The sequence below is a fragment of the Coregonus clupeaformis genome, chromosome 33 (assembly GCF_020615455.1).
Source record: "Coregonus clupeaformis isolate EN_2021a chromosome 33, ASM2061545v1, whole genome shotgun sequence".
NCBI lineage: Eukaryota > Metazoa > Chordata > Actinopteri > Salmoniformes > Salmonidae > Coregonus > Coregonus clupeaformis.
This window is the reverse complement of record NC_059224.1, coordinates 4,561,409-4,586,876: the sequence shown is the minus strand read 5'-3', so window position 1 is coordinate 4,586,876 and position 25,468 is coordinate 4,561,409. Positions and strand designations below refer to the sequence as shown.

Sequence of the window (25,468 nt, the reverse complement as noted above, 5' to 3'; positions counted from 1 at the left end):
TGAAGAGGGATAAATTGCTTGCTTTACGACATGGACCTACTAAAGCAGATGGTTTACATCTGTATCAGGTGAAAACCAGAAAACAATGGAAATAAAATATTTGGCCAAAAGAGAAAACAGCTTTTACAAACCAGTTGCACCCCAAAGGCTAACTGAACCTTCATACACATACTGAAAACGGAATAAAAACTCTCAAAACAACTATCCTGGCTCAGGTAAGGTGATTTTAATTGTCTATTCGAGAGCTGTACTGTACTAATATGATGTATGACTAAAGACATTGGCCGTTTCCGAATACCCATACTAGCGTCCTAAATAGTAGGCCGTTTGAGTATGCGGAAAAATAATGTTTTATAGTATGTGACATTTCGAGTATGCTTTAAATGCGCAGATGTCATACTAATTTCGGCTTTTCATGTAGTATGAATTAATTGTAAACTTTTCGGGAAATTTCACACTCACAATGCATTCAAACCGGATAATAGGAGGGCTTCGAGACTTGATATTTCTTTGAAAGTAAAAAAATAAAAATAAATAATTGAAGATGGCAAAGAAGAGCAAAGAGTCTCCTGCAATTCAAATGTAAGTTGTTTTTTGTTGTTCTTAAAAGAATGATGACTATTTAATCGTACATCTTTGAAAACAGATCATTTGCAGCCTGCCGTGCCTTTAGTTTAGCTAAATAGCTAACGTTAGCTATGTGCTTTAGTAGGACTTGAAGTTAGCTGGATACCTGATAAGCTTGCTGTTGTTTATAAACTGAGTGTACAAAACATTAAGGACCCCTGCTCATTCCAAGATCCCTTATTGATGTCACTTGTTAAATCCACTTCAAACAGTGTAGATGAAGGTGAGGAGACAGGTTAAAGAATGATTTTTAAGCCTTTGAGACATATTATTATTAAAGCCATTTAGCAGACGCTTTTATCCAAAGTGACTTACAGTCATGTGCGCATACATTTTTACGTATGGGTGGTCCCGGGGATCGAACCCACTACCCTGGCGTTACAAGCGCCGTGCTCTACCAATTGAGCTACAGAGGACCACATGGATTGTGTATGTGTGCCATTCAGAGGGTGAATGGGCAAGACAAAAGATTGAAGTGCCTTTGAACGGAGTATGGTAGTAGGTGCCAGGAGCACCGGTTTGTATCAAGAATTGCACTGCTGCTGGGTTTTTCACGCTCAACAGTTTCCCGTGTGTATCAAGAATGGTCCATCACCGAAAGGATATCCAGCCAACTTGACACAACTGTGGGAAGCATTGGAGTCAACATGGGCCAGCATCCCTGTGGAACGCTTGACACATCGTAGAGTCCATGCCCTGACAATTTCAGGCTTCTAAACAATTAAAAACTTGTTACATATTCTAGTTTTGGAAACAGAAAACTCTATGGAGATCAAATGTTTCATCGATGAGAAAGTGTGCAGAACGTCAGCCCAAATCCATCTCGCTCCATTTTCTCCCACTGGGCTTCCTCTCATCACCATATTTGGTAGTGAGTGGAAACAGCAACCGGATGCTTCACTTTTATACATCCGATGAAATATCTGGCTCATTGTTCTAGCTGTGGTAGTACGCTATGGCCGTGGCATACTGCATACTTCTTACTAAACCTTACGTCATATATAGTATGCGACGATGAGTACATGCTATGCAGTTTTAGTATGTAGTGTGCTAGTATGGGTATTGGGACATGTCACCGTCACCGTCTATAGCCTAAATAAAGGTTGATGTCTCTTTCCAATACGACTGGTTCCCCTTCCTCACCGCTAGCAACTTTCGAATCAGCATGTCCGAGGCCTTCTCCGAGATGTTCCCTACAAACACTGTGGTGGTGGGGCCGCTGTTCTCGTCCGTCTCCTTGGCCCTCACCGGGGGTACCTCCTTCCTGGGGGCCGCGGGCTTACTAATCACGGGCATGGAGGTGGGTACCAGGACCGTGGGGGTCTGGGTCATGATGCCCATGTGGACTGGTATCATTGGGGTACCTAGAAAAGTGATAAACCGGATAACGTATACAAAATATACTTGGATTAAAGGAAAGTTCCACTCAAAAACAATCTGTAGGTATTGGTTTCATTAGTCCACTGTTGATACAGTCCCAAAATGTTTTGCATGTCAGCAATCAAGTTAAGATATACAGTGGGGGGAAAAAGTATTTAGTCAGCCACCAATTGTGCAAGTTCTCCCACTTAAAAAGATGAGAGAGGCCTGTGATTTTCATCATAGGTACATGTCAACTATGACAGACAAAATGAGAAAAAAATTCCAGAAAATCACATTGTTGGATTTTTAATGAATTTATTTGCAAATTATGGTGGAAAGTAAGTATTTGGTCAATAACAAAAAGTTTCTCAATACTTTGTTATATACCCTTGGTTGGCAATGACACAGGTCAAATGTTTTCTGTAAGTCTTCACAAGGTTTTCACACACTGTTGCTGGTATTTTGGCCCATTCCTCCATGCAGATCTCCTCTAGAGCAGTGATGTTTTGGGGCTGTCGCTGGGCAACACGGACTTTCAACTCCCTCCAAAGATTTTCTATGGGGTTGAGATCTGGAGACTGGCTAGGCCACTCCAGGACCTTGAAATGCTTCTTACGAAGCCACTCCTTCGTTGCCCGGGCGGTGTGTTTGGGATCATTGTCATGCTGAAAGACCAAGCCACGTTTCATCTTCAATGCCCTTGCTGATGGAAGGAGGTTTTCACTCAATCTCACGATACATGGCCCCATTCATTATTTCCTTTACACGGATCAGTCGTCTTGGTCCCTTTGCAGAAAAACAGCCCCAAAGCATGATGTTTCCACCCCCATGCTTCACAGTAGGTATGGTGTTCTTTGGATGCAACTCAGCATTATTTGTCCTCCAAACACGACGAGTTGAGTTTTTACCAAAAAGTTCTATTTTGGTTTCATCTGACCATATGACATTCTCCCAATCCTCTTCTGGATCATCCAAATGCACTCTAGCAAACTTCAGACAGGCCTGGACATGTACTGGCTTAAGCAGGGGGACACGTCTGGCACTGCAGGATTTGAGTCTCTGGCGGCGTAGTGTGTTACTGATGGTAGGCTTTGTTACTTTGGTCCCAGCTCTCTGCAGGTCATTCACTAGGTCCCCCCCCCCGTGTGGTTCTGGGATTTTTGCTCACCGTTCTTTTGATCATTTTGACCCCACGGGGTGAGATCTTGCGTGGAGCCCCAGATCGAGGGAGATTATCAGTGGTCTTGTATGTCTTCCATTTCCTAATAATTGCTCCCACAGTTGATTTCTTCAAACCAAGCTGCTTACCTATTGCAGATTCAGGCTTCCCAGCCTGGTGCAGGTCTACAATTTTGTTTCTGGTGTCCTTTGACAGCTCTTTGGTCTTGGCCATAGTGGAGTTTGGAGTGTGACTGTTTGAGGTTGTGGACAGGTGTCTTTTATACTGATAACAAGTTCAAACAGGTGCCATTAATACAGGTAACGAGTGGAGGACAGAGGAGCCTCTTAAAAGAAGAAGTTACAGGTCTGTGAGAGCCAGAAATCCTGCTCGTTTGTAGGTGACCAAATACTTATTTTCCACCATAATTTGCAAATATAGTTTGTCTGTCATAGTTGACGTGTACCTATGATGAAAATTACAGGCCTCTCTCATCTTTTTAAGTGGGAGAACATGCACAATTGGTGGCTGACTAAATACTTTTCTTCCCCACTGTAGAACTTTCAAAATACAGGAAGTGTCACAGTATTGCTGCATTCGTAACATTTTACATTTACATTTTAGTCATTTAGCAGACGCTCTTATCCAGAGCGACTTACAGTTAGTGAATACATATTTTTTTTATACTGGCCCCCCGTGGGAATCGAACCCACAACCCTGGCGTTGCAAACGCCATGCTCTATCAACTGAGCTACATCCCTGCCGGCCATTCCCTCCCCTACCCTGGACGACGCTGGGCCAATTGTGCGCCGCCCATGAGTCTCCCGGTCGCGGCCGGCGGCGACAGAGCCTGGATTCGAACCAGGATCTCTAGTGGCACAGTTAGCACTGCGATTAAGTGCCTTAGACCACTGCGCCACTCAGGAGTAACCAAGTGGTAAGTGAGAATTTATTGCCATAGAGTTAGATAGAGAACTGAGAGAGATAGATTAAAGAGATTTAAGAGGGATTAAAACCAGTTTTGGCATGGACATTACCAAAGGGCTTCACCATTTTAAAGTAGTCAACTGGGTGGGACTTCCTATGGGTGAAGGAAGGATCACATGATTCCATCCAGGTCATCAGAAGGGATCAGCCAATGAATTACAGTGCCTTCAGGAAGTATTCACACCTTCACTTTTTCCACATTTTGTTGTGTTACAAAGTGGGATTAAAATGGATTTGACATTTTTTTTGTCAACGATCTACACAAAACTAATGTCAAAGCGGAATAAAAATTCTAACATTTGTAAACAATTAATGAAAAATACAACGTTAATATAAAAACCCCCGAGTCAATACATGTTAGATTCACCTTTGGCAGTGATTACAGCTGTGAGTCTTCCTGGGTAAGTCTCTAAGAGCGTTCCACACCTGGATTGTGCAACATTTGCCCATTATTCTTTTCAAACATCTTCAAGCTCTGTAAAATTGGTTGTTGATCATTGCTTGACAACCATTTTCAGGTATTACCATAGATTTTCAAGCAGATTTAAGTAAAAACTTGGCAACATTCACTGTCTTCTTGGTAAGCAACTCCAGTGTAAATTTGGCCTTGTGTTTTAGGTTATTGTCCTGCTGAAAAATGAATTCATCTTCCAGTGTCTGGTGGAAAGCAGACTGAACCAGGTTTCCTCTAGGATTTTGCCTGTGCTTAACTCCATTCTGTTTTACTTTTATCCTGAAAAACTCCCCTGTCCTTAACGATTACAAGCATACCGTAACATGATGAAGCCACCACTTTGCTTAAAAATATGCTGAGTGGTACTCAATAATGGGGATTTGCCCCAAACATAACACTTTGTATTCAGGACAAAAAGTGAATTGCTTTGCCACATTTTTTGCAGTATTACTTTAGTGCCTTGTTGCAAACAGGATGCATGTTTTGGAATATGTTTTACTCTGTACAGGCTTCCTTCTTTTCACTCTGTCAATTAGGTTAGTATTGTGGAGTAACTACAATGTTGTTGATCCATCCTCTGTTTTCTCCTATCACAGCCATTAAACTCTGTAACTGTTTTAAAGTCACCATTGGCCTCATGGTGAAATCCCTGAGCGGTTTCCTTCCTCTCAGGCCGGTTTCCTTCCTCTCCGGCAACTGAGTTAGGAAGGACATCTGTATCTTTGTATTGACTGGGTGTATTGATACAGAATCAAAAGTGTGATTAATAACTTCACCATGCTCAAAGGAATATTCAATGTCTGTTTGTTTTTTTACCCATCTACCAATAGTTGCCCTTCTTTGCGAGGCGTTGGAAAACCTCCTTGGTCTTTGTGGTTGAATCTGTATTTCAAATTCACTGCTCGACTGAGGGACCTGGCAGATAATTGTATGTGTGGGGTACAGAGATGAGGTAGTCATTCAAAAATCATGTTAAACACGATTATTGCACACAGAGTGAGTCCAAGCAATGTATTATGTGACTTGTTAAGCAGATTTTCACTCTGGAACATATTTAGGCTTGCCATAACAAAGGGGTTGAACACTTATTGCCCTAAGACATTTCAGCTTTTCATTTTTAATTAATTAGTAAACATTTCTAAACACATAATTATGGGTATTGTGTTTCGGCCAGTGACAAATCTCAATTTAATCTATTTTAAATTCAGGCTGTAACACAACAAAATGTGGAAAAAATAAAAGGGGTGTGAATACTTTCTGAAGGCACTATACTCGTGAGCAAACATTCCATAACTGTAGGTGGCAGTAAATTGCCATACTTGGCTTTATACCTGTTCAAACAACACACTCTAGATGGCAGTATGAACCCTTTCGGGTTTGTTTGCCAACTCAGAAGTATTGGAAGAAGAAAATGTACTACTTCAAAATGGAGATGGCTTCGATGGCGCTGGCCGTGCGCTCAGATGCCATACTGGGACATATACAGTTGAAGTCGGAAGTTTACATACACCTTCGCCAAATACATTTATTTAAACTCTGTTTTTCACAATTCCTGACATTTAATCCTAGTGAAAGGTCCCTGTTTTAGGTCAGTTAGGATCACCACTATTTTTAGAATGTGAAATCTCAGAATAATAGTAGAGAGAATTATTTATTTAAGCTTTTATTTCTTTCATCACATTCCCAGTGGGTCAGAAGTTTACATACACTCAATTAGTATTTGGTAGCATTGCCTTTAAATTGTTTAACTTGGGTCAAACATTGCAGGTAGCCTTCCACAAGCTTTCCACAATAAGATGGGTGAATTTTGGCCCATTCCTCCTGACAGAGCTGGTGTAACTGAGTCAGGTTTGTAGGCCTCCTTGCTCGCACACGCCTTTTCAGTTCTGCCCACAAATGTTCTATAGGGTTGAGGTCAGGGCTTTGTGATGGCCACTCCAATACCTTGACTTTGTTGTCCTTAAGCCATTTTGCCACAACTATGGAAGTATGCTTGGGGTCATTGTCCATTTGGAAGACCCATTTGCGACCAAGCTTTAACTTCCTGACTGATGTCTTGAGATGTTGCTTCAATATATCCACATCATTTTCCTTCCTCATGATGCCATCTATTTTGTGAAGTGCACCAGTCCTTCCTGCAGAAAAGCACCCCCACAGCATGATGCTGCCACCCCTGTTCTTCACGGTTGGGATGGTGTTCTTCAGCTTTCAAGCATTCCCCTTTTTCCTCCAAACATAACGATGGTCATTATGGCCAAACAATTATATTTTTGTTTCATCAGACCAGAGGACATTTCTCCAAAAAGTACGATCTTTGTCCCCATGTGCAGTTGCAAACCGTAGTCTGCCTTTTTTATGGCGGTTTTGGAGCAGTGGCTTCTTCCTTGCTGAGCGGCCTTTCAGGTTATGTCGATATAGGACTCGTTTTACTGTGGATATAGATACTTTTGTACCTGTTTCCTCCAGCATCTTTACAAGGTCTTTTGCTGTTGTTCTGGGATTTATTTGCACTTTTCTCACCAAAGTATGTTCATCTCTAGGAGACAGAACGCGTCTCCTTCCTGAGCGGTGACGGCTGCGTGGTCCCATGGTGTTTATACTTGCGTACTATTGTTTGTACAGATGAAATTGCTCCCAAGGATGAACCAGACTTTGAGGTCTACAATTTTCTTCTGAGGTCTTGGCTGATTTCTTTCGATTTTCCCATGATGTCAAGCAAAGAGGCACTGAGTTTGAAGGTAGGCCTTGAAATACATCCACAGGTACACCTCCAATTGACTCAAATGATGTCAATTAGCCTTATCAGAAGCTTCTAAAGCCATGACATAATTTTCTGGAATTTACCAAGCTGTGTAAAGGCACAGTCAACTTAGTGTATGTTAACTTCTGACCCACTGGAATTGTGATACAGTGAATTATAAGTAAAATAATCTGTCTGTAAACAATTGTTTGAAAAATGACTTGTGTCATGCACAAAGTAGATGTCCTAACCGACTTGTTTGTTAACAAGAAATGTGTGGAGTGGTTGAAAAACGGGTTTTAATGACTCCAACCTAAGAGTATGTAAACTTCCGACTTCAACTGTATAAAGATGATATCTCTATCATTCTCTATGTTTACCACATACGACTGGGAAAAATCAATTTGAACAGCCCTCCAACTGGTAATTACTAGTGGGAAACTCATCCATTATCCTTTAAATGAATGTTTCTCTCTCAATACAAGGTTTGCTGAGTTTTATATATCCTTTACAAATCAAAGTCATGTTCACAATCTACTAAGTAGCTGTATAATTTACATAGACAGAGTTCCTATCCTATGGGTCTGTCTGTGATGACTCACCTGAAGGAAAACCAGCGAACTGTGGAGGGGGGATGCCCGGGGGCAACAGGGGTCGGTTGAGATGAGGAGGGAACGACATCTTGTGGAAATCACCCACCTAAACATTGGACCAAAGAAAACAGTCAGAACTGTCATAAGAGAGCAGTAGACACAACAGTAATGAACTCTCCAGTCCAAATAGGATGACTGGTATAGCAAGTGATTCAGGCCTAAATAAAAGCCTAACGAAGCTACTGATACTTCTCACCAAGTCACCCAACGTCTTCCTAGCGCCATAAGATACCGCCATGAATGAACATGGACTGTCAATGGACTGTTTTTTTCCCCCCAAGGCATCAAACTGCCGACGCGTTCACGTCACGTGACACGCACAAGTAATGTACAGAGACAGGTTTCTTCTCCTTTCTTTGCCCAGCAAAAACGTGGCCATAGGCCTATATAAAACCCATTTCTAGCCTACTACATTTTATATGACTTGAGACATTAGCAGAATACTTTTAATACGACAAAAAATGCAAGGTAGCCTGCCACTGACAGTCCACGCACTGCCACCTACAGGTCTGTGGGCTCATTGTATGAATTAATACATTTCTCTGCGTGTTTTTTTTGCAAGGAATCAGTGCAGCAACGTATCAATTTGGCCAATGTGATCGCATCACACCAGAGCTCCACGTCGCTCTCGCCATTCAAACTTCCCCGCCAGTTTATTGCCAACACTGTAGCCTATTTTATAACATTTCAGCAAGCAAGAGGGTTGATCGACGCTTCTCTTCTAGCCTAGGCCTATTCTTTCTTTTTGATTTATTTTTGCTCAAAATAAGTTTCTAACTATATCGCTGTTCATTGTCTATATATAGGCTACTCGTTTAAGAGCTAGAGAGAGGGGGAAGAGATAGGCCAGTTATCAGAGGAGATGGGTGAATTACAAGAAGGGAACAGTGAAATATCTGTTTAGGCTATCCTTATCAATAAGTGGATGCACAGATTTAAATAAAGTACTAAGTCAAATGAAAATGTAGGCCTAGAGTCAACATAACCAGGCCTAGAGTCAACATAACATTTACATTTTAGTCATTTAGCAGACGCTCTTATCCAGAGCGACTTACAGTTAGTGAATACATATTTTTTTTATACTGGCCCCCCGTGGGAATCGAACCCACAACCCTGGCGTTGCAAACGCCATGCTCTATCAACTGAGCTACATCCCTGCTGGCCATTCCCTCCCCTACCCTGGACGACGCTGGGCCAATTGTGCGCCACCCATGAGTCTCCCGGTCGCGGCCGGCGGCGACAGAGCCTGGATTCGAACCAGGATCTCTAGTGGCACAGTTAGCACTGCGATGCAGTGCCTTAGACCACTGCGCCACTCAGGAGGCCTAGAGTCAACATAACCAGGCCTAGAGTCAACATAACCACCCATTGCTTCACTAAAAGGTATCAACGGCTGATACGTTATGGACAGGTTGTGTGCATGTGTTTCTATGTTCTAATGGTTGTCAGTTTCATCTTCATATAGCCTAGGCCTATATCACAGCTGTGTCTATCTTCACATTCACTTTCCTTGTCAATTGATATGATGGACTACATTGATTTAGCGTTCTCTTATAATGTAGACTAGTTTTAGATATCCTACAGAAAGGATTTGAAGCTAAGGCAAGGTTTTTAATCAGTTTTTTGGGGAAAGGAGAAGTGTGATTTTCTTATGCATCTGAGTGGGATGCGCTGCAGGCGGCTTTCATTGATGGGTCCTATTAGGTGGGTGGGCTATTTCTCTCTATGTCCATTCAGAAAGTTTCCTAAAATAGGCCTACCCTGTCTGGACTTCATCTCTTTAATCAGATAGAAAGAAAACTGTAGGCAGCAAGCGTCATGGTGGTCGGCATGTGCGATCGAGGAATGAAGACAGGTGCCAGTTTTGCATTTCCTCTCTTATTAAAATTGGTGCAAAGAATGAAAAGTGGCCAAGCTCCTTTCATGATTCATCATATAGGATGAATATCCAAATTTTTTCAGTAGCATATTATTTTTTCTGTAGGCCTATGATTTCTCTCTCATTACTGCGTCTTCTAGCCACTGAACAAGAATGGCCGCAGCAACCTATAGCCTACTTTGCGAGTGGCTGACCGCTGACGCATTCTATTTTTTAAAATTGTATTTTAGGGCGGGGGGCTGGCGAACTCCGAACTTGCGGGGGTCCAGAGAAACTACGCCATGCCAGTGATGCTGGGGTAATATTTACATAACCAATGTTCTAGTAATAGTCTGTTCCGAATAGGGCTTATGACACAAATTTCTATCAGGTAACAGTAGGCTATAACCGCTTGATCAATCGATTCAAGTTGGTATTTCAGCAATATAATAGACTAATGAAGACGTTGATTTGACAAGTGGGAAAGATTACAGCTACAGTGGGGAGAACAAGTATTTGATACACTGCCGATTTTGCAGGTTTTCCTACTTACAAAGCATGTAGGTCTGTAATTAATGTAACACTTCAACTGTGAGAGACGGAATCTAAAACAAAAATCCAGAAAATCACATTGTATGATTTTTAAGTAATTCATTTGCATTTTATTGCATGACATAAGTATTTGATCACCTACCAACCAGTAAGAATTCCGGCTCTCACAGACCTGTTAGTTTTTCTTTAAGAAGCCCTCCTGTTCTCCACTCATTACCTGTATTAACTGCACCTGTTTGAACTCGTTACCTGTATAAAAGACACCTGTCCACACACTCAATCAAACAGACTCCAACCTCTCCACAATGGCCAAGGCCAGAGAGCTGTGTAAGGACATCAGGGATAAAATTGTAGACCTGCACAAGGCTGGGGTGGGCTACAGGACAATAGGCAAGCAGCTTGGTGAGAAGGCAACAACTGTTGGTGCAATTATTAGAAAATGGAAGAAGTTCAAGATGACGGTCAATCACCCTCGGTCTGGGGCTCCATGCAAGATCTCACCTCGTGGGGCATCAATGATCATGAGGAAGGTGAGGGATCAGCCCAGAACTACATGGCAGGACCTGGTCAATGACCTGAAGAGAGCTGGGACCACAGTCTCAAAGAAAACCATTAGTAACACACTACGCCGTCATGGATTAAAATCCTGCAGCGCACGCAAGGTCCCCCTGCTCAAGCCAGCGCATGTCCAGGCCGATCTGAAGTTTGCCAATGACCATCTGGATGATCCAGAGGAGGAATGGGTCTGATGAGACAAAAATAGAGCTTTTTGGTCTAAACTCCACTCGCCGTGTTTGGAGGAAGAAGAAGGATGAGTACAACCCCAAGAACACCATCCCAACCGTGAAGCATGCACCGTATTGAGGGGAGGATGTGGTTCTCTGTAGCTCAGCTGGTAGAGCACGGCGCTTGTAACGCCAAGGTAGTGGGTTCGATCCCCGGGACCACCCATACACAAAAAAAAAATGTATGCACGCATGACTGTAAGTCGCTTTGGATAAAAGCGTCTGCTAAATGGCATTATATTATTATATATATTATAGAATGGATGGGGCCATGTATCGCGAGATCTTGGCCAACAACCTCCTTCCCTCAGTAAGAGCATTGAAGATGAGTCGTGGCTGGGTCTTCCAGCACGACAACGACCCGAAACACATAGCCAGGGCAACTAAGGAGTGGCTCCGTAAGAAGCATCTCAAGGTCCTGGAGTGGCCTATCCAGTCTCCAGACCTGAACCCAATAGAAAATCTTTGGAGGGAGCTGAAAGTCTGTATTGCCCAGCGACAGCCCCGAAACCTGAAGGATCTGGAGAAGGTCTGTATGGAGGAGTGGGCCAAAATCCTTGCTGCAGTGTGTGCAAACCTGGTCAAGACCTACAGGAAACGTATGATCTCTGTAATTGCAAACAAAGGTTTCTGTACCAAATATTAAGTTCTGCTTTTCTGATGTATCAAATACTTATGTCATGCAATAAAATGCAAATTAATTACTTAAAAATCATACAATGTGATTTTCTGGATTTTTGTTTTAGATTCCGTCTCTCACAGTTGAAGTGTACCTATGATAAAAATTACAGACCTCTACATGCTTTGTAAGTAGGAAAACCTTCAAAATCGTACAAATACTTGTTCTCCCCACTGTATATATAGGCTACAGTGGATTGATGCATTTTGCAGGTAATAAATGTTAGCTTAGTGATAACCAGTAATGGACAGTCATGGGACTTTTATTAATTGTTTTATTATATGTTGCTACAGCATTCAACCCACATAATGTATAGTGCATTTAATGTGTAAAAAAATTATCGAAACCAGTGATTATTTTGTAATAATCGAACCGACCTCAAAAAGCACTAATAGCTCAGCACTATTGGCTGTACAATATGTCAGCTGACAGCTATTAACATCTAAAATCCCCACCAGGTCGTGAGTTTGATCTGTGTGGTTGAAAAGCCAGGCCTGGTGCTAGCATGCTGGCTAACTAGTTGGCTGGCTAGTTCCTTATGAAAGAGAAATCACCTTCACGTTGGCATTGGTCATATTGTCGTTAGGGTCAGCTACAGCCAACGTACCCTAATTATAATCGCTAGCTAGGCAAGAAATGTTAGAGGTTTTGCCCTCCACAACCGAACAAACCTGACAAGGTTAGCTGCGGCTGTAGTTAGCACTACGCTAGCTAACTACCGGGAAACCATTCGCAGTTTGAGTTAGCTAGCTACCTACGGTTGATAAAACTCAGACAATATGGTGAAAAACTAGCTACATAATCAGATTTTACGTACCCCAAACACGTCGGTTTATCGGTTATTACGGGCGACTCTTCACTTCTGTGTCGCTACCTCCGGTTAGGTGCACCGATGTATGGTTATGTGGCTAGCTAACTGCGATACATCAACATCAATCGTCAATGTCGTCACTAGTTACCACAGCCACAAAGTCATAAACCCCGCCTATTCTTATTTTTTTACAATGTATCTTCTTAAAATTTGATTTTAAACCTAACTTGAACCACATTACTAACCTTAAATTAAGACCAAAAAGCAAATGATTGTTTCCAATTTTGACTTTGTGGCTATGCTATCTAGTGGAAACCACAACAGAGATGTACATTTTTAACAAATTAATATTTGATTCGTCGATTCAGTAGCCATGTTTTCAACGTCCAGTTCACAGATAGAACAATGAGACAGATATTTCACCGGATGTATAAATGTGAAGCACCCGTTTGGCGTTTCCACTCACTACCAAATATGGTAGTGAGCGGAAGCCCAGTGGCCTGCAGTGGGATAAAATAGAACGAGATTAATTTTGGCCGACATTCTGCAAATTTTGTCATCGATGAAACATTTGATCTCAATACAGTTTTCTGTTTTCAAAACTAAAATGTGTTATGAACATAGTTGACTAAGTTTAGTAGACTTTACCCTTTGCCAAAGTTTTTTTAAAATCGCGTTGATTAGGAACGCAAAGGCGAATTTAGTTACTGCACACGCGCACTTCACAAAGTAGGCGTTCCCTAACGGAAATATGCAAATATATGATAGAACGTGCCAATAGGATCTCGCAAGCTTGTGCTTGGCTCTGCCCATCTCCTTGCTTGTTCGGCCCACTATGACTCATTTGTTCCCATTGGAAACGACAGGCTGTGGTCTATCTTGGATTAGTTAGCTAGTTGTTTAGCCGTCGTCGTTTTTATTGATAAAACACTGTTATTTTGACACAATTTATGTCGCCAACCTATCATCTGTAATTTCATAAGTGCACGCTCGCGAAAAGAAAGAAAGCAACCACGAAGATATGGAGGTTGATTTTCCCGAGCAAGACGCTAGCAGCACGGACGAAGAAGACACTATCAGCTCTTCTGTATCTGAAGATGGAGACAGCTCGGGTAATGAATACAGTAAATGTAGCTAGCTAGATTTAATTAGGCCAAATGCAGCTTGCTGTTATGTTTTGCGTGTGTGTTAGTACAGTATGCATGGCGATTTTGATGATGATCTCCTTTATGACCAAAGTGATGCTGCGTGGCCAAGTTGCTAGCTAACTGCCTCTAGTGTGTTTACTGTGTGGGGGTTGTCTGACAGTTAGCATGTTTCTTTTGCCAACAGAGATGGACGATGAGGACTGCGAGAGGAGACGAATTGAATGCATGGACGAGATGACTACCCTCGAGAAGCAATTCGGCGACTTGAAAGAACAGTAAAGACGCTACTGGCTACTTTCCAAATTGAATCACTCCTACCAGATTGTTTTCTTTCTGATCCATGTTTACGTGCATGGTTAAGCCAAGTCAACTAGCTACTGATGATGCTGCTGTATTGGCTCACCCCTGTCTATCTCATTATGACTAGGCTGTACAAGGAGAGGCTCTGTCAGTTGGACATAAAGCTACAGGAGGTCATAGCAGGCTGTGCCCAAGAGTATCTGGAACCACTTGCCAACCTACAGGAGAATATGCAGATCAGGACTAAAGTGGGCGGTGAGTTTCCATGTCACTTTGCCTACACTAGATTGGATACTAACGTCCCACTTTGCATTGTAACTTTAGTTGTGACAGGCGGCTGATGTCAACGGACCAGTGCTTTTCTAAAATGTTTGTTGTGTGTCCCTCATGACCTACCTACCACCGGGTCCCTGGGTAGGCTACGTCCAAATATAACAAAGCAAACATTTGTTTATATATGTTGTCTATAGTCTCAGAAGGCTGGATCGATCATCGGCACCCACCAGGACAATCTAGAGCCCATCCTGGATATGCAGATCCTCAAAAAGCTTAGGAGTATAGAGGCCAACACTAGCCACCCCCTCCACAGTACCTGCCTGGAGCGTCGCAGTGCGATGGCAGACAGATTTATTTTAGCCAGGTCTAAAACATAAAGTTTCTGCAGATCCTTTTTTTACCATATGCTATGAGGCTTTTTAACACAAACACTTCGTTTTTATGTTTATTGATGATGTGTTGCTTTTAATGTCTGTGTGTCCTTGTTGTGTTTTAATGGCGTATTTATTGGTAATATATGTATTGGTTGGTGCAATTAAAGGTCCCCTCTGGGAGATTAATAAAGTACTATCTTATCTTATATACAATGAACTGTTACAACAATGTTACAATGTAGATATATGGCTCTGTTCTCAGTGACGTCAAACCTTCTGAAGGGTGCCAAGAGTAAAGAGATGTTTTCCTTGTCTTGTATCTTCTCCAGGAATCTACAGAGAGCTGTGTCTGGAGTCTGTGAAGAACAAGTACGACTGTGAGATCCAGGCTGCCTGCCAACACTGGGAGGTCGGGTCAATTCAATACGATACAACTTTATTGATCCCCAAGGGGCAATTTTTGGGCCAGTGAGTAATGTGACAGTGATCAAGCGTGGAATTAAATCATTGTTTGTCTCTGGCCCTGTCTGAGGTTTCGGGCTGTAGAAAGCAGTTGGTTTGAATCCTTGCTTTCCCTTGTCTAGTCACATACAGATCACCAATATGGCTACCTCAAGGAAGAGAGGAATGAAGGATGCATGGCAAACTACTGGAAAATTCCGTAGAATGCTTTGCAGTTATGCATCAGCAAAGTTGCATTTTTGCATGTATTTAACCAGGGTCCCTCTCCATGGCTTTGGTAATACTACAGTACTCATCCATGTTCTGTGTTTCCTCCCAGAGTGAAAAGCTGTTGCTGTTTGACACGGTGCAGAGTGAGTTAGAGGAGAAGATCAGACGCCTGGAGGAGGACAGACACAGTATCGACATCACCTCAGGTATAGTAGGCAATACACAGGCTATATGCAGGACTCTGATCCTGTGAACTCTATACAGAGGACCTTGAGGAAGGGCTATTACTGTACAGTTGATATTAGTTGGAAATGACTTTAAAGCCTATTAGTTTAAGTGAAGTCTACTATTGACACACCCGATTGAACTAATGAAGGTCATGGAGGAGAGTTGATGGGTTGAATTAGGTGTTTAAATGTAGGGCTGGGAAAAAAGCCTGCACACCGTACAGTCTCAGGTATACCAGCTCGGGTTCAAAGTGCCTTCACAAAGTATTCATACCCCTTGACTTATTCCACATTTTGTTGTGAATACTTATGAAATGCACATTGTTATATTTGATAACAATTGCTTATTTTTCCTCGACTCCAACCCCATTCGATGCGCATTGAACGGATGTGGGTGGAGCAATGTCTACATAAGGGTGCAAATTATAAACACACACAAAAGCTCTGACAAAGGCCTTGAGGCCGATACGTAAAGATTATTAAAGAGCAGTGATACTAGCAAGAGCAGTGATACTAGCAAGAGCAGTGATACTATCAAGAGCAGTGATACTATCAAGAGCAGTGATACTAGCAAGAGCAGTGATACTATCAAGAGCAGTGATACTAGCAAGAGCAGTGATACTATCAAGAGTAGTGTGCGGGTTTCTTCTTCTTCCTCATCTTGTGTTAGACTGAATTCAAAATATATTTTTTTGTATATAGTATCCCATAATGACAAAGTGAAAACAGTTGTGTGTCTTTCTGGGTAAGTCTCTTAAGAGCTTTCCACTCCTGGATTGTGCAACATTTGCCCAAAATTCTTTTCAAAATTATTCTTCAAGCTCTGTCAAATTGATTGTTGATCACTACTAGACAACCATTTTCAGGTCTTGCCATAGATTTTCAAGCAGATTTAAGTCAAAACTGTAACTCGGCCACTCAGGAACATTCACTGTCTTCTTGGTAAGCAACTCTAGTGTAGATTTGGCCTTGTGTTTTAGGTTATTGTCCTGCTGAAAGGTGAATTCATCTCCCAGTGTCTAGTGGAAAGCAGACTGATCCAGGTTTTCCTCTAGGATTTTGCCTGTGCTTAGCTCCATTCCGTTTCTTTTTTATCCTGATAACTCCCCAGTCCTTAACGACTACAAGCACACCCATAATATGATGCAGCCACCACTATGCTTGAAAATATGGAGAGTAGTACTCAGTAATGTGTTGTATTGGATTTGACCCAAACATAACACTTTTTTATTCAGGACAAAAAGTTAATTGCTTTGCCACATTTTTTGCATTTTTACTTTAATGCCTTGTTGCATGTGTTAGAATATGTTTGTTCTGTACATGCATCCTTCTTTTCACTCTGTCAATTATGTTAGTATTGTGGAGTAACTACAATGTTGTTGATCCATCCTCAGTTTTCTCCTATCACAGCCATTCAACTCTAACTGTTTTAAAGTCACCATTGGCCTCATGGTGAAATACCTGAGCGGTTTCCTTCCTCTCCGGCAACTGAGTTAGGAAGGACGCTTGTATATTTGTATTGACTGGGTGTATTGATACACTATCCAAAGTGTAATTAATAACTTCACCATGCTCAAAGGGATATTCAATGTCTGCTTTTTATTTTTACCCATCTACCAATAGGTGGCTTTCTTTGCGAGGCATTGGAAAACCTCCCTGGTCTTTGTGGTTGAATCTGTGTTTGAAATTCACTGCTCGACTGAGGGACCTGACAGATAATTGTATATGTGGGGGTCATTCAAAAATCATGTTAAACATTATTATTGCACTCAGAGTGAGTCCATGCAACTTATTATGTGACTTGTTAAGCACATTTGTACTCCTAAACTTATTTAGGCGTGCCATAACAAAGTGGTTGAATACTTATTGACTCAAGACATTTCACCTTTTCATTTTTAATTAATTTGTAAAAATGTCTAAACATAATTCCACTTTGACATTATGGGTTATTGTGTGTGTGTGTGTGTGTAGGCCAGTGACCAAAAATCTCAATTTAATCAATTTTAAATTCATGGTGTAACACAACATAATATAGAACTAGTCAAGGGGTGGGAACACTTTCTGAAGGCACTGTAACTGACTTGAGATACTGCATAGACCGCAAATAGCTTTTCTCTCTTTTTGATCTGCATTCCAGAACTATGGAATGATGGTTTACATTCACGGAAGAACAAGAAGAAGGATCCCTTCTGCCCTGCCAAGATAAAGAAGCCTGTGGTCGTCTCAGATATCCTTTCTTTGTACCGGTCCTCCTCTCTCCATCCTGTGTTACATCTACTGTATTAGGTACAGATACTGGACTGTCAGTGCTAATATCAATGAAGAACTTGAGCTTTTTACTTAACCCCTTCTCACGTCCATATATTATTTATATGTTGCAAGACCTCGATATACTTGAAGACTGGACAGCAATACGAAAGGTATTTGAGTTAACCAAATGTAAGTCTTTGTTGTAATTTTGTTAGGGTTGGAATTTAACTTTTCGATCTTGTTCTGTATGCACCACAGGCGCTGGCGACGTTCGGGCCGCACAGGGTCAAGGTTGATGGTAAGAGTCTCTGATTTCTGTTTGTTACAGTATCTGGTCCCACATTATATTAAGAGCAGGGATGACAATAGATTACATTTCTTACCTATACGGTACCTTCTATGTGTACACTTTTATTTATTTATTTTGGGGGGGGGGGGTTGGGCTAAAAATAGAATTACATATAGAATCCCTATTCGTTTTAATAGAATTACACATAGAATCCCTATTAGTTTTAATAGAATTACATATAGAATCCCTATTCGTTTAATATAATTACATATAGAATCCCTATTCGTTTTATAGAATTACATATAGAATCCCTATTCGTTTTAATAGAATTACATATAGAATCCCTATTCGTTTAATAGAATTACACAGACTCCCTATTCATTTAATAGAATTACACATATAATCCCTATTCATTTAATATAATTACATATAGAATCCTATTCATTTAATATAATTACATATAGAATCCCTATTCATTTAATAGAATTACACAGACTCCCTATTCATGTAATATAATTACACATAGAATCCCTATTCATTTAATAGAATTACACATAGAATCCCTATTCATTTAATAGAATTACATATAGAATCCCTATTCGTTTAATTGAATTACACATAGAATCCCTATTCGTTTAATATAATTACACAGACTCCCTATTCATTTAATAGAATTACACATAGAATCCCTATTAATTTAATAGAATTACACATAGAATCCCTATTAATTTAATAGAATTACATATAGAATCCCTATTCATTTAATATAATTACGCATAGAATCCCTATTCATTTAATAGAATTACACAGACTCCCTATTCATTTAATAGAATCACAGACTCCCTATTCATTTAATAGAATTACATATAGAATCCCTATTAATGTAATATAATTACACAGACTCCCTATTCATTTAATAGAATTACATATATAATCCCTATTCATTTAATAGAATTACACATAGAATCCCTATTCGTTTAATAAAATTACACATAGAATCCCTATTCGTTTAATAGAATTACACATAGAATCCCTATTCGTTTAATAGAATTACACAGACTCCCTATTTGTTTAATAGAATTACACATAGAATCCCTATTAATTTAATATAATTACATAGAATCCCTATTCATTTAATATAATTACAGACTCCCTATTCATTTAATAGAATTACACATAGAATCCCTATTAATTTAATAGAATTACACATAGAATCCCTATTCATTTAATAGAATTACATATAGAATCCCTATTCATTTAATATAATTACATATAGAATCCCTATTAATGTAATAGAATTACACATAGAATCCCTATTCATTTAATAGAATTACATAGAATCCCTATTCATTTAATATAATTACAGACTCCCTATTCATTTAATAGAATTACACATAGAATCCCTATTCATTTAATAGAATTACACATAGAATCCCTATTCATTTAATAGAATTACACTTAGAATCCCTATTCATTTAATAGAATTACACAGACTCCCTATTCATTTAATAGAATTACACAGACTCCCTATTCATTTAATATGATCTCTGTGGGCCTAATAGTAAAGATTTGTCATTCAACTTTTAAAATGTATTATCTTTGAATGTGTCATTAACACAACTAGTCATGATGTTTTCATCTGATTGTCAAACAATCACTTCAGAAGGCTCCTGTAAGCCTGGCTACCTGCGTACATTCGTCCACTCTAAAATAATTCCCGTTTCCATACAGTACACTGTGCACCCGCCATTTGATGAATGGAAAGAGGCGTCTGTACAAAAAATAAAATAAAAATGTAATGAATGGCAATGTCCGCGCACGTCGCTGTCTCGGCCACTCATCTCTGTCCGCGCACGTCGCTGTCTCGGCCACTCATCTCTGTCCACGCACGTCGCTGTCTCGGCCACTCATCTCTGCCTTCGCAAAAATCCGCTGTTATCATCAAAAGCATTTTGGAGCGTATTCTACAGGTTTTAAGTCCATTTGCAAACGTTTCATGTAGGTGACATGCTGTAATGATTCAATTATAGTGTAATACCCTACAGTTTCCTTGGCATCTTTGTGTTAATTATTGTGATTGGCTCTTGTTCAACCGGTATGGCGTATCCCCAATGATTATTTTGCCGGTACTCCGTCCCGGATCGTACCAGCTTACTTTCACCCGTGATTAAGACTCTGAATGTATGTATTTAGATAGTGTAACTGAAGTACGGGTACGTGTTAATACATAGTGCTTACAACTGTTGTACCTTCGTCGTGACATGTTTTGTGTGTGTGTGTGTGTGTGTGTGTGTGTGTGTGTGTGTGTGTGTGTGTGTGTGTAGTCCCTACCAAGGCTGACAGACACCACCATGTGGCGAGGTCTGAGGAGGGCAGACTGTTCTATGACAGCCAGTGGTACTGCAGAGGACAGGCCTTGTGTATCAATAGGAAGGACGAACACCCTACCAGGTGTGTATCATGGTGTCTGTATAGAAAATGTATGTTTTCAAATGGTGTGTGCGTATGTTGATGTCCTTGAGGTAAGTGTGTTGTGTGTGTGTGTGCCTTTGTGTATTTCTGTATGTACAGTGGGGGAAAAAAGTATTTAGTCAGCCACCAATTGTGCAAGTTCTCCCACTTAAAAAGATGAGAGAGGCCTGTAATTTTCATCATAGGTACACGTCAACTATGACAGACAAAATGAGAAAATTTTTATCCAGAAAATCACATTGTAGGATTTTTTAATGAATTTATTTGCAAATTATGGTGGAAAATAAGTATTTGGTCAATAACAAAAGTTTCTCAATACTTTGTTATATACCCTTTGTTGGCAATGACACAGGTCAAACGTTTTCTGTAAGTCTTCACAAGGTTTTCACACACTGTTGCTGGTATTTTGGCCCATTCCTCCATGCAGATCTCCTCTAGAGCAGTGATGTTTTGGGGCTGTCGCTGGGCAACACGGACTTTCAACTCCCTCCAAAGATTTTCTATGGGGTTGAGATCTGGAGACTGGCTAGGCCACTCCAGGACCTTGAAATGCTTCTTACGAAGCCACTCCTTCGTTACCCGGGCGGTGTGTTTGGGATCATTGTCATGCTGAAAGACCCAGCCATGTTTCATCTTCAATGCCCTTGCTGATGGAAGGAGGTTTTCACTCAAAATCTCACGATACATGGCCCCATTCATTCTTTCCTTTACACGGATCAGTCGTCCTGGTCCCTTTGCAGAAAAACAGCCCCAAAGCATGATGTTTCCACCCCCATGCTTCACAGTAGGTATGGTGTTCTTTGGATGCAACTCAGAATTCTTTGTCCTCCAAACACGACAAGTTGAGTTTTTACCAAAAAGTTCTATTTTGGTTTCATCTGACCAAATGACATTCTCCCAATCCTCTTCTGGATCATCCAAATGCACTCTAGCAAACTTCAGACGGGCCTGGACATGTACTGGCTTAAGCAGGGGGACACGTCTGGCACTGCAGGATTTGAGTCCCTGGCGGCGTAGTGTGTTACTGATGGTAGGCTTTGTTACTTTGGTCCCAGCTCTCTGCAGGTCATTCACTAGGTCCCCCGTGTGGTTCTGGGATTTTTGCTCACCGTTCTTGTGATCATTTTGACCCCACGGGGTGAGATCTTGCGTGGAGCCCCAGATCGAGGGAGATTATCAGTGGTCTTGTATGTCTTCCATTTCCTAATAATTGCTCCTACAGTTGATTTCTTCAAACCAAGCTGCTTACCTATTGCAGATTCAGTCTTCCCAGCCTGGTGCAGGTCTACAATTTTGTTTCTGGTGTCCTTTGACAGCTCTTTGGTCTTGGCCATAGTGGAGTTTGGAGTGTGACTGTTTGAGGTTGTGGACAGGTGTCTTTTATACTGATAACAAGTTCAAACAGGTGCCATTAATACAGGTAACGAGTGGAGGACAGAGGAGCCTCTTAAAGAAGAAGTTACAGGTCTGTGAGAGCCAGAAATCTTGCTTGTTTGTAGGTGACCAAATACTTATTTTCCACCATAATTTGCAAATAAAATCCTAATTGATTTTTGAGTTTGTCTGTCATAGTTGACGTGTACCTATGATGAAAATTACAGGCCTCTCTCATCTTTTTAAGTGGGAGAACTTGCACAATTGGTGGCTGACTAAATACTTTTTTTCCCCCACTGTATATTTGCATGTGATGCATTTGAGCGTGGAAGCATGACCTTGTGTGCTGTGGCAGATCAGGGGGTTGGGTCAAAACGTTTACACAGATCAGACACGGACAGAGTATGATTAGCTCGGTTTCATCGGTGAGGGGGGAAGCTATAGCCGCAAAGTTGGGGATAAACCGGCTATAGGATCCTGCCAGTCCCAGGAAGGACGTGACCTGTGTCTTGGTGCGTGGAACGGGCCAGTCACGTACCGCCTGAACCTTCCTCTCCTGGGGCTTGACGTTATCCCGTCCGATCAAATGCCCGCGTTCTCCACCACTTGTGGCAGATCAGGCGATTGGGTCAAGTCGTTTACACAGATCAGACACGGACAAAGTATGATTAGCTCAGTTTCAATGCTGTGTATTAATAAAATAATCAAAAGAAAAGGTTAGGTCTCCCCCATGAGATCCTCTCCAGGATACCGTCTCCAACTACACGGAAGTTACCTTACTTTCCCCAGTCCTCCCCCATGTGCTGCCCTTCTGGCAGCTTTATGGGCCTTGCGCAGCTGGTGAGCAATCCGCCCTTAATTACTCACCAGCTCCCAATCAGCCCCAGTTAGTCCTGTCTGGGAGCCCGTCGAGACCTGGCACGTCCAGCAGATGAAGCCACCGCCTCGTGATGTATACTCCATCTGTTACCAGGCCTCGACCTGGTGGCTGACCTGCTGTACGCCACAGTGCATATACTGTTGAGGTTCATACACTAGATTCAAGTGTTGTTGTAAGTGAATTGGTTTAAGGAGACATATAGGTGTATGTAATTTATATTTTATTATCCAATCCTCTTCCATCTCTCCGCACAGTGCCATAATAACCACCATAAACCATGACGAGGTGTGGTTCAAACGGCTTGACGGCAGCAAGTCCAAACTCTACATCTCTCAGCTGCAGAAAGGCAAATACACCATCAAACACTCCTAATGTCCCTAACAGCCTGCCATACTCTCTCACCTTGGATAACAGATGATGAACTCCAGTGCCATAAAATATCCTCTCCCTTATGTCAGTGGACTTAACCAACCCTGGTCATGTAGAGCTACAGGTCAGGGTGTGTAGGGTTGGTGACTAACTAATGCTCTCTGTAAGTATGTATGTTAATAAATCTGCGAGGCCAGCAAGTGTCATTACTTCTCTCTAAACTGGAAGCGAGAGGAGCAAGTGCTGCTACAAAAGGGCTAAGTTGCTGGTTGTGAGCGGTGGTGGTGTGCCTTTTTAACAAGACGATGCCTACAGTCTTGAACTAACTCAATGCAGTGAGGCCTTAGCTCCTCTGGCCGGTGAGAACAGGACGAGACGAGGATCAAGTCAAAGCGTTGGTTGTGACTGGATGGATGGAGAAAAAACCTTGCCCTAATTATGTGTTTTCTTCACTGTGAGTCCCCCGCCTCTTGTAGTATTCCCTCTAAAGTCTGTCTGTGTCATCTTCCATTTATTTGTTACTATTCTGAGAAACACAGCTCTCTCTTTCTTCTCTTTCTCCCTGCCCTCAAGGGGACATGATACCATTTTCACCTAACCAATGCTGTCAGATATGTTATCAATTCAAGGAAGGAAAGATTGATGTTTACTATATTTTAGCATGGCCAATGTCAGGAGAGATGGGTCAAAATGTCCATGCAATCCCACTCTTTTGCACATTATTGGATATCGTGGGAAAACGTTTCGTTGTCTGTGTATATAAGTACCAACTGCCAACAGTTTTGCATTTTAAAGGATTCTCAACATGATATTATGAATTGTGTAGATGTTACATACTGTATATGTTGGGAGCATTTGCTGTTGTTTTTTTTCGCAGCCTATGAAGAATGCTACTTTGGTCCGTCTGAGTACGATCAGACCAAATGTTTCAGTGCCATCAATTGAAATGTAGTCCTGTTGTTGTCTTGAGTTTTTATTTGTAAAGTTTGGATTTTTATTTTTTATTTTTTATTTTTTTGTAGAAAATGAACGCTCAGCCTCTACACTACCTTTTTATTTTCATATCATGCGGGAGGAACATATTAATAAAATGTCATAGTCCCTATCATCATGTACAGCAAATTAAATATGTCATTTTGTAGTAAACATGTCACTTGCCTTAGTTTGTAAAGATTGTAGACCCTTGAAGCGATCCTATAGAAAGAACTGGATTTACAGCCTTTGATTAAAGCAAAATAGTCTGTGTGGAATAGCAGGCCATATCATCATTCCTTTTTACATTGTCAGTCAGTAAAGCTGACAGCATGTCTAGTGATAGCTAAATCAACTTGCTCAGCACAAGCCATTCCTTCCTGCTCTCTGTCGAGGTCTAGAACAATCTATGTGAAATGAAACAGCTTATTACCTCACATTGCTAAGCAGGTTTCATATTGGATTTAAACTGCATGCAAAACCATTAGATATCTATATAGCTTCGTTGTGGAGACAACTGCCTGGCAATGCTGAACCCAAAGTCAATCCCAAGGTTTAGGCCAATTCAACCCCACCCTCCCCCTTCATATGAAAAGTGGCTTATTTGTAAAATGCTGTGCGTGGCTTGTTTGATAATGGCCGAAGTCTGCTGTGCTGTTCAACTGTTTAGCCAGGGTTTTCAGCCAGTGGGGCACTCACTAGATTAACACACTGTATTGGGATCGGTGCAGGATCCACTCAAATATCTCAATTATCCCCCTCTGTCCATTGGCTACCTAACTCCTATACTGAGCAAAAACTAACTAATTCATTAAGTAGCCTTCTGGGTAGAAGTTTACCTTGAGCACAGATCTAGGATCGGCTTATCCTAGCCCCAATCCTAACCTAAACCATTAGAGGTATGAAAGATATCTGACCCTGTATCAGTGGGTAGGGGCAACTTCAATCATACCACTCCAAAAAGCACTGTATATACTGTAAATCCCCTATAGTCATCAGTGCGTCAATATAAGTAACAAAATAAAGAAAAAATCCCCATCGAAATCTGTCAATTTAAGCTAGAGATATCTGGCTGTCTCAATCTACCGCATCCGCCTATGGCAGCCTTCCGCATCTGCAGTGGAAGGTGGCAGAGCTACAGCGGTGTTTGTCAGCGAGAGACATCCCGAAAATCGGTCTTCTCGTGAAAACGGCTGTA

General features: G+C 41.3%; 2 protein-coding genes across 5 annotated transcripts in view; one reads left to right on the top strand and one right to left on the bottom strand.

Moving 5' to 3' along the window:
* LOC121548499 (RNA-binding protein 25-like) overlaps window positions 1–12,837 on the bottom strand; it is a 33,662-nt gene extending 20,825 nt beyond the window's left edge. The window contains exons 1-3 of the mRNA XM_041859955.2: window positions 12,674–12,837; window positions 7,932–8,028; window positions 1,771–1,991 (exon numbers count right to left, since the gene is read on the bottom strand). Of these exons, the coding sequence (XP_041715889.2) occupies window positions 1,771–1,991; window positions 7,932–8,010 (300 nt within the window). The 5' untranslated portion in view covers window positions 8,011–8,028; window positions 12,674–12,837. The remainder of the gene's footprint in view (window positions 1–1,770; window positions 1,992–7,931; window positions 8,029–12,673) is intronic.
* LOC121548498 (breast cancer metastasis-suppressor 1-like protein-A) lies at window positions 15–24,548 on the top strand. Of its 4 annotated transcripts, none has more exons than XM_041859953.2 (10): window positions 15–215; window positions 14,000–14,090; window positions 14,243–14,370; window positions 15,095–15,174; window positions 15,547–15,643; window positions 17,802–17,891; window positions 18,020–18,084; window positions 18,164–18,212; window positions 20,528–20,654; window positions 23,184–24,548. In XM_041859953.2, exons 2-10 carry the CDS (start codon window positions 14,002–14,004, stop codon window positions 23,299–23,301), a joined length of 843 nt encoding a protein of 280 aa, XP_041715887.1. In that variant the 5' UTR covers window positions 15–215; window positions 14,000–14,001; the 3' UTR covers window positions 23,302–24,548. The 4 variants fall into 4 exon arrangements, with proteins under 4 accessions (XP_041715887.1, XP_041715888.1, XP_041715885.1 ...); XM_041859954.2 differs by lacking the exon at window positions 15–215 and adding an exon at window positions 13,499–13,779 and having other exon boundaries at window positions 18,156–18,212; window positions 23,184–23,271; XM_041859951.2 differs by lacking the exon at window positions 15–215 and adding an exon at window positions 13,500–13,779.
* The last annotated feature ends 920 nt before the right edge of the window (window positions 24,549–25,468 follow it).

Bases quoted from the DNA above. Each gene is read 5' to 3' on its own strand.
- LOC121548498 (XM_041859951.2), top strand. From the start codon at position 13,689: ATGGAGGTTGATTTTCCCGAGCAAGACGCTAGCAGCACGGACGAAGAA. The intron at 14,091-14,242 runs GTAAAGACGCTA...CATTATGACTAG, and splicing joins TTCGGCGACTTGAAAGAACA to GCTGTACAAGGAGAGGCTCT. The intron at 14,371-15,094 runs GTGAGTTTCCAT...TATCTTCTCCAG, and splicing joins GATCAGGACTAAAGTGGGCG to GAATCTACAGAGAGCTGTGT.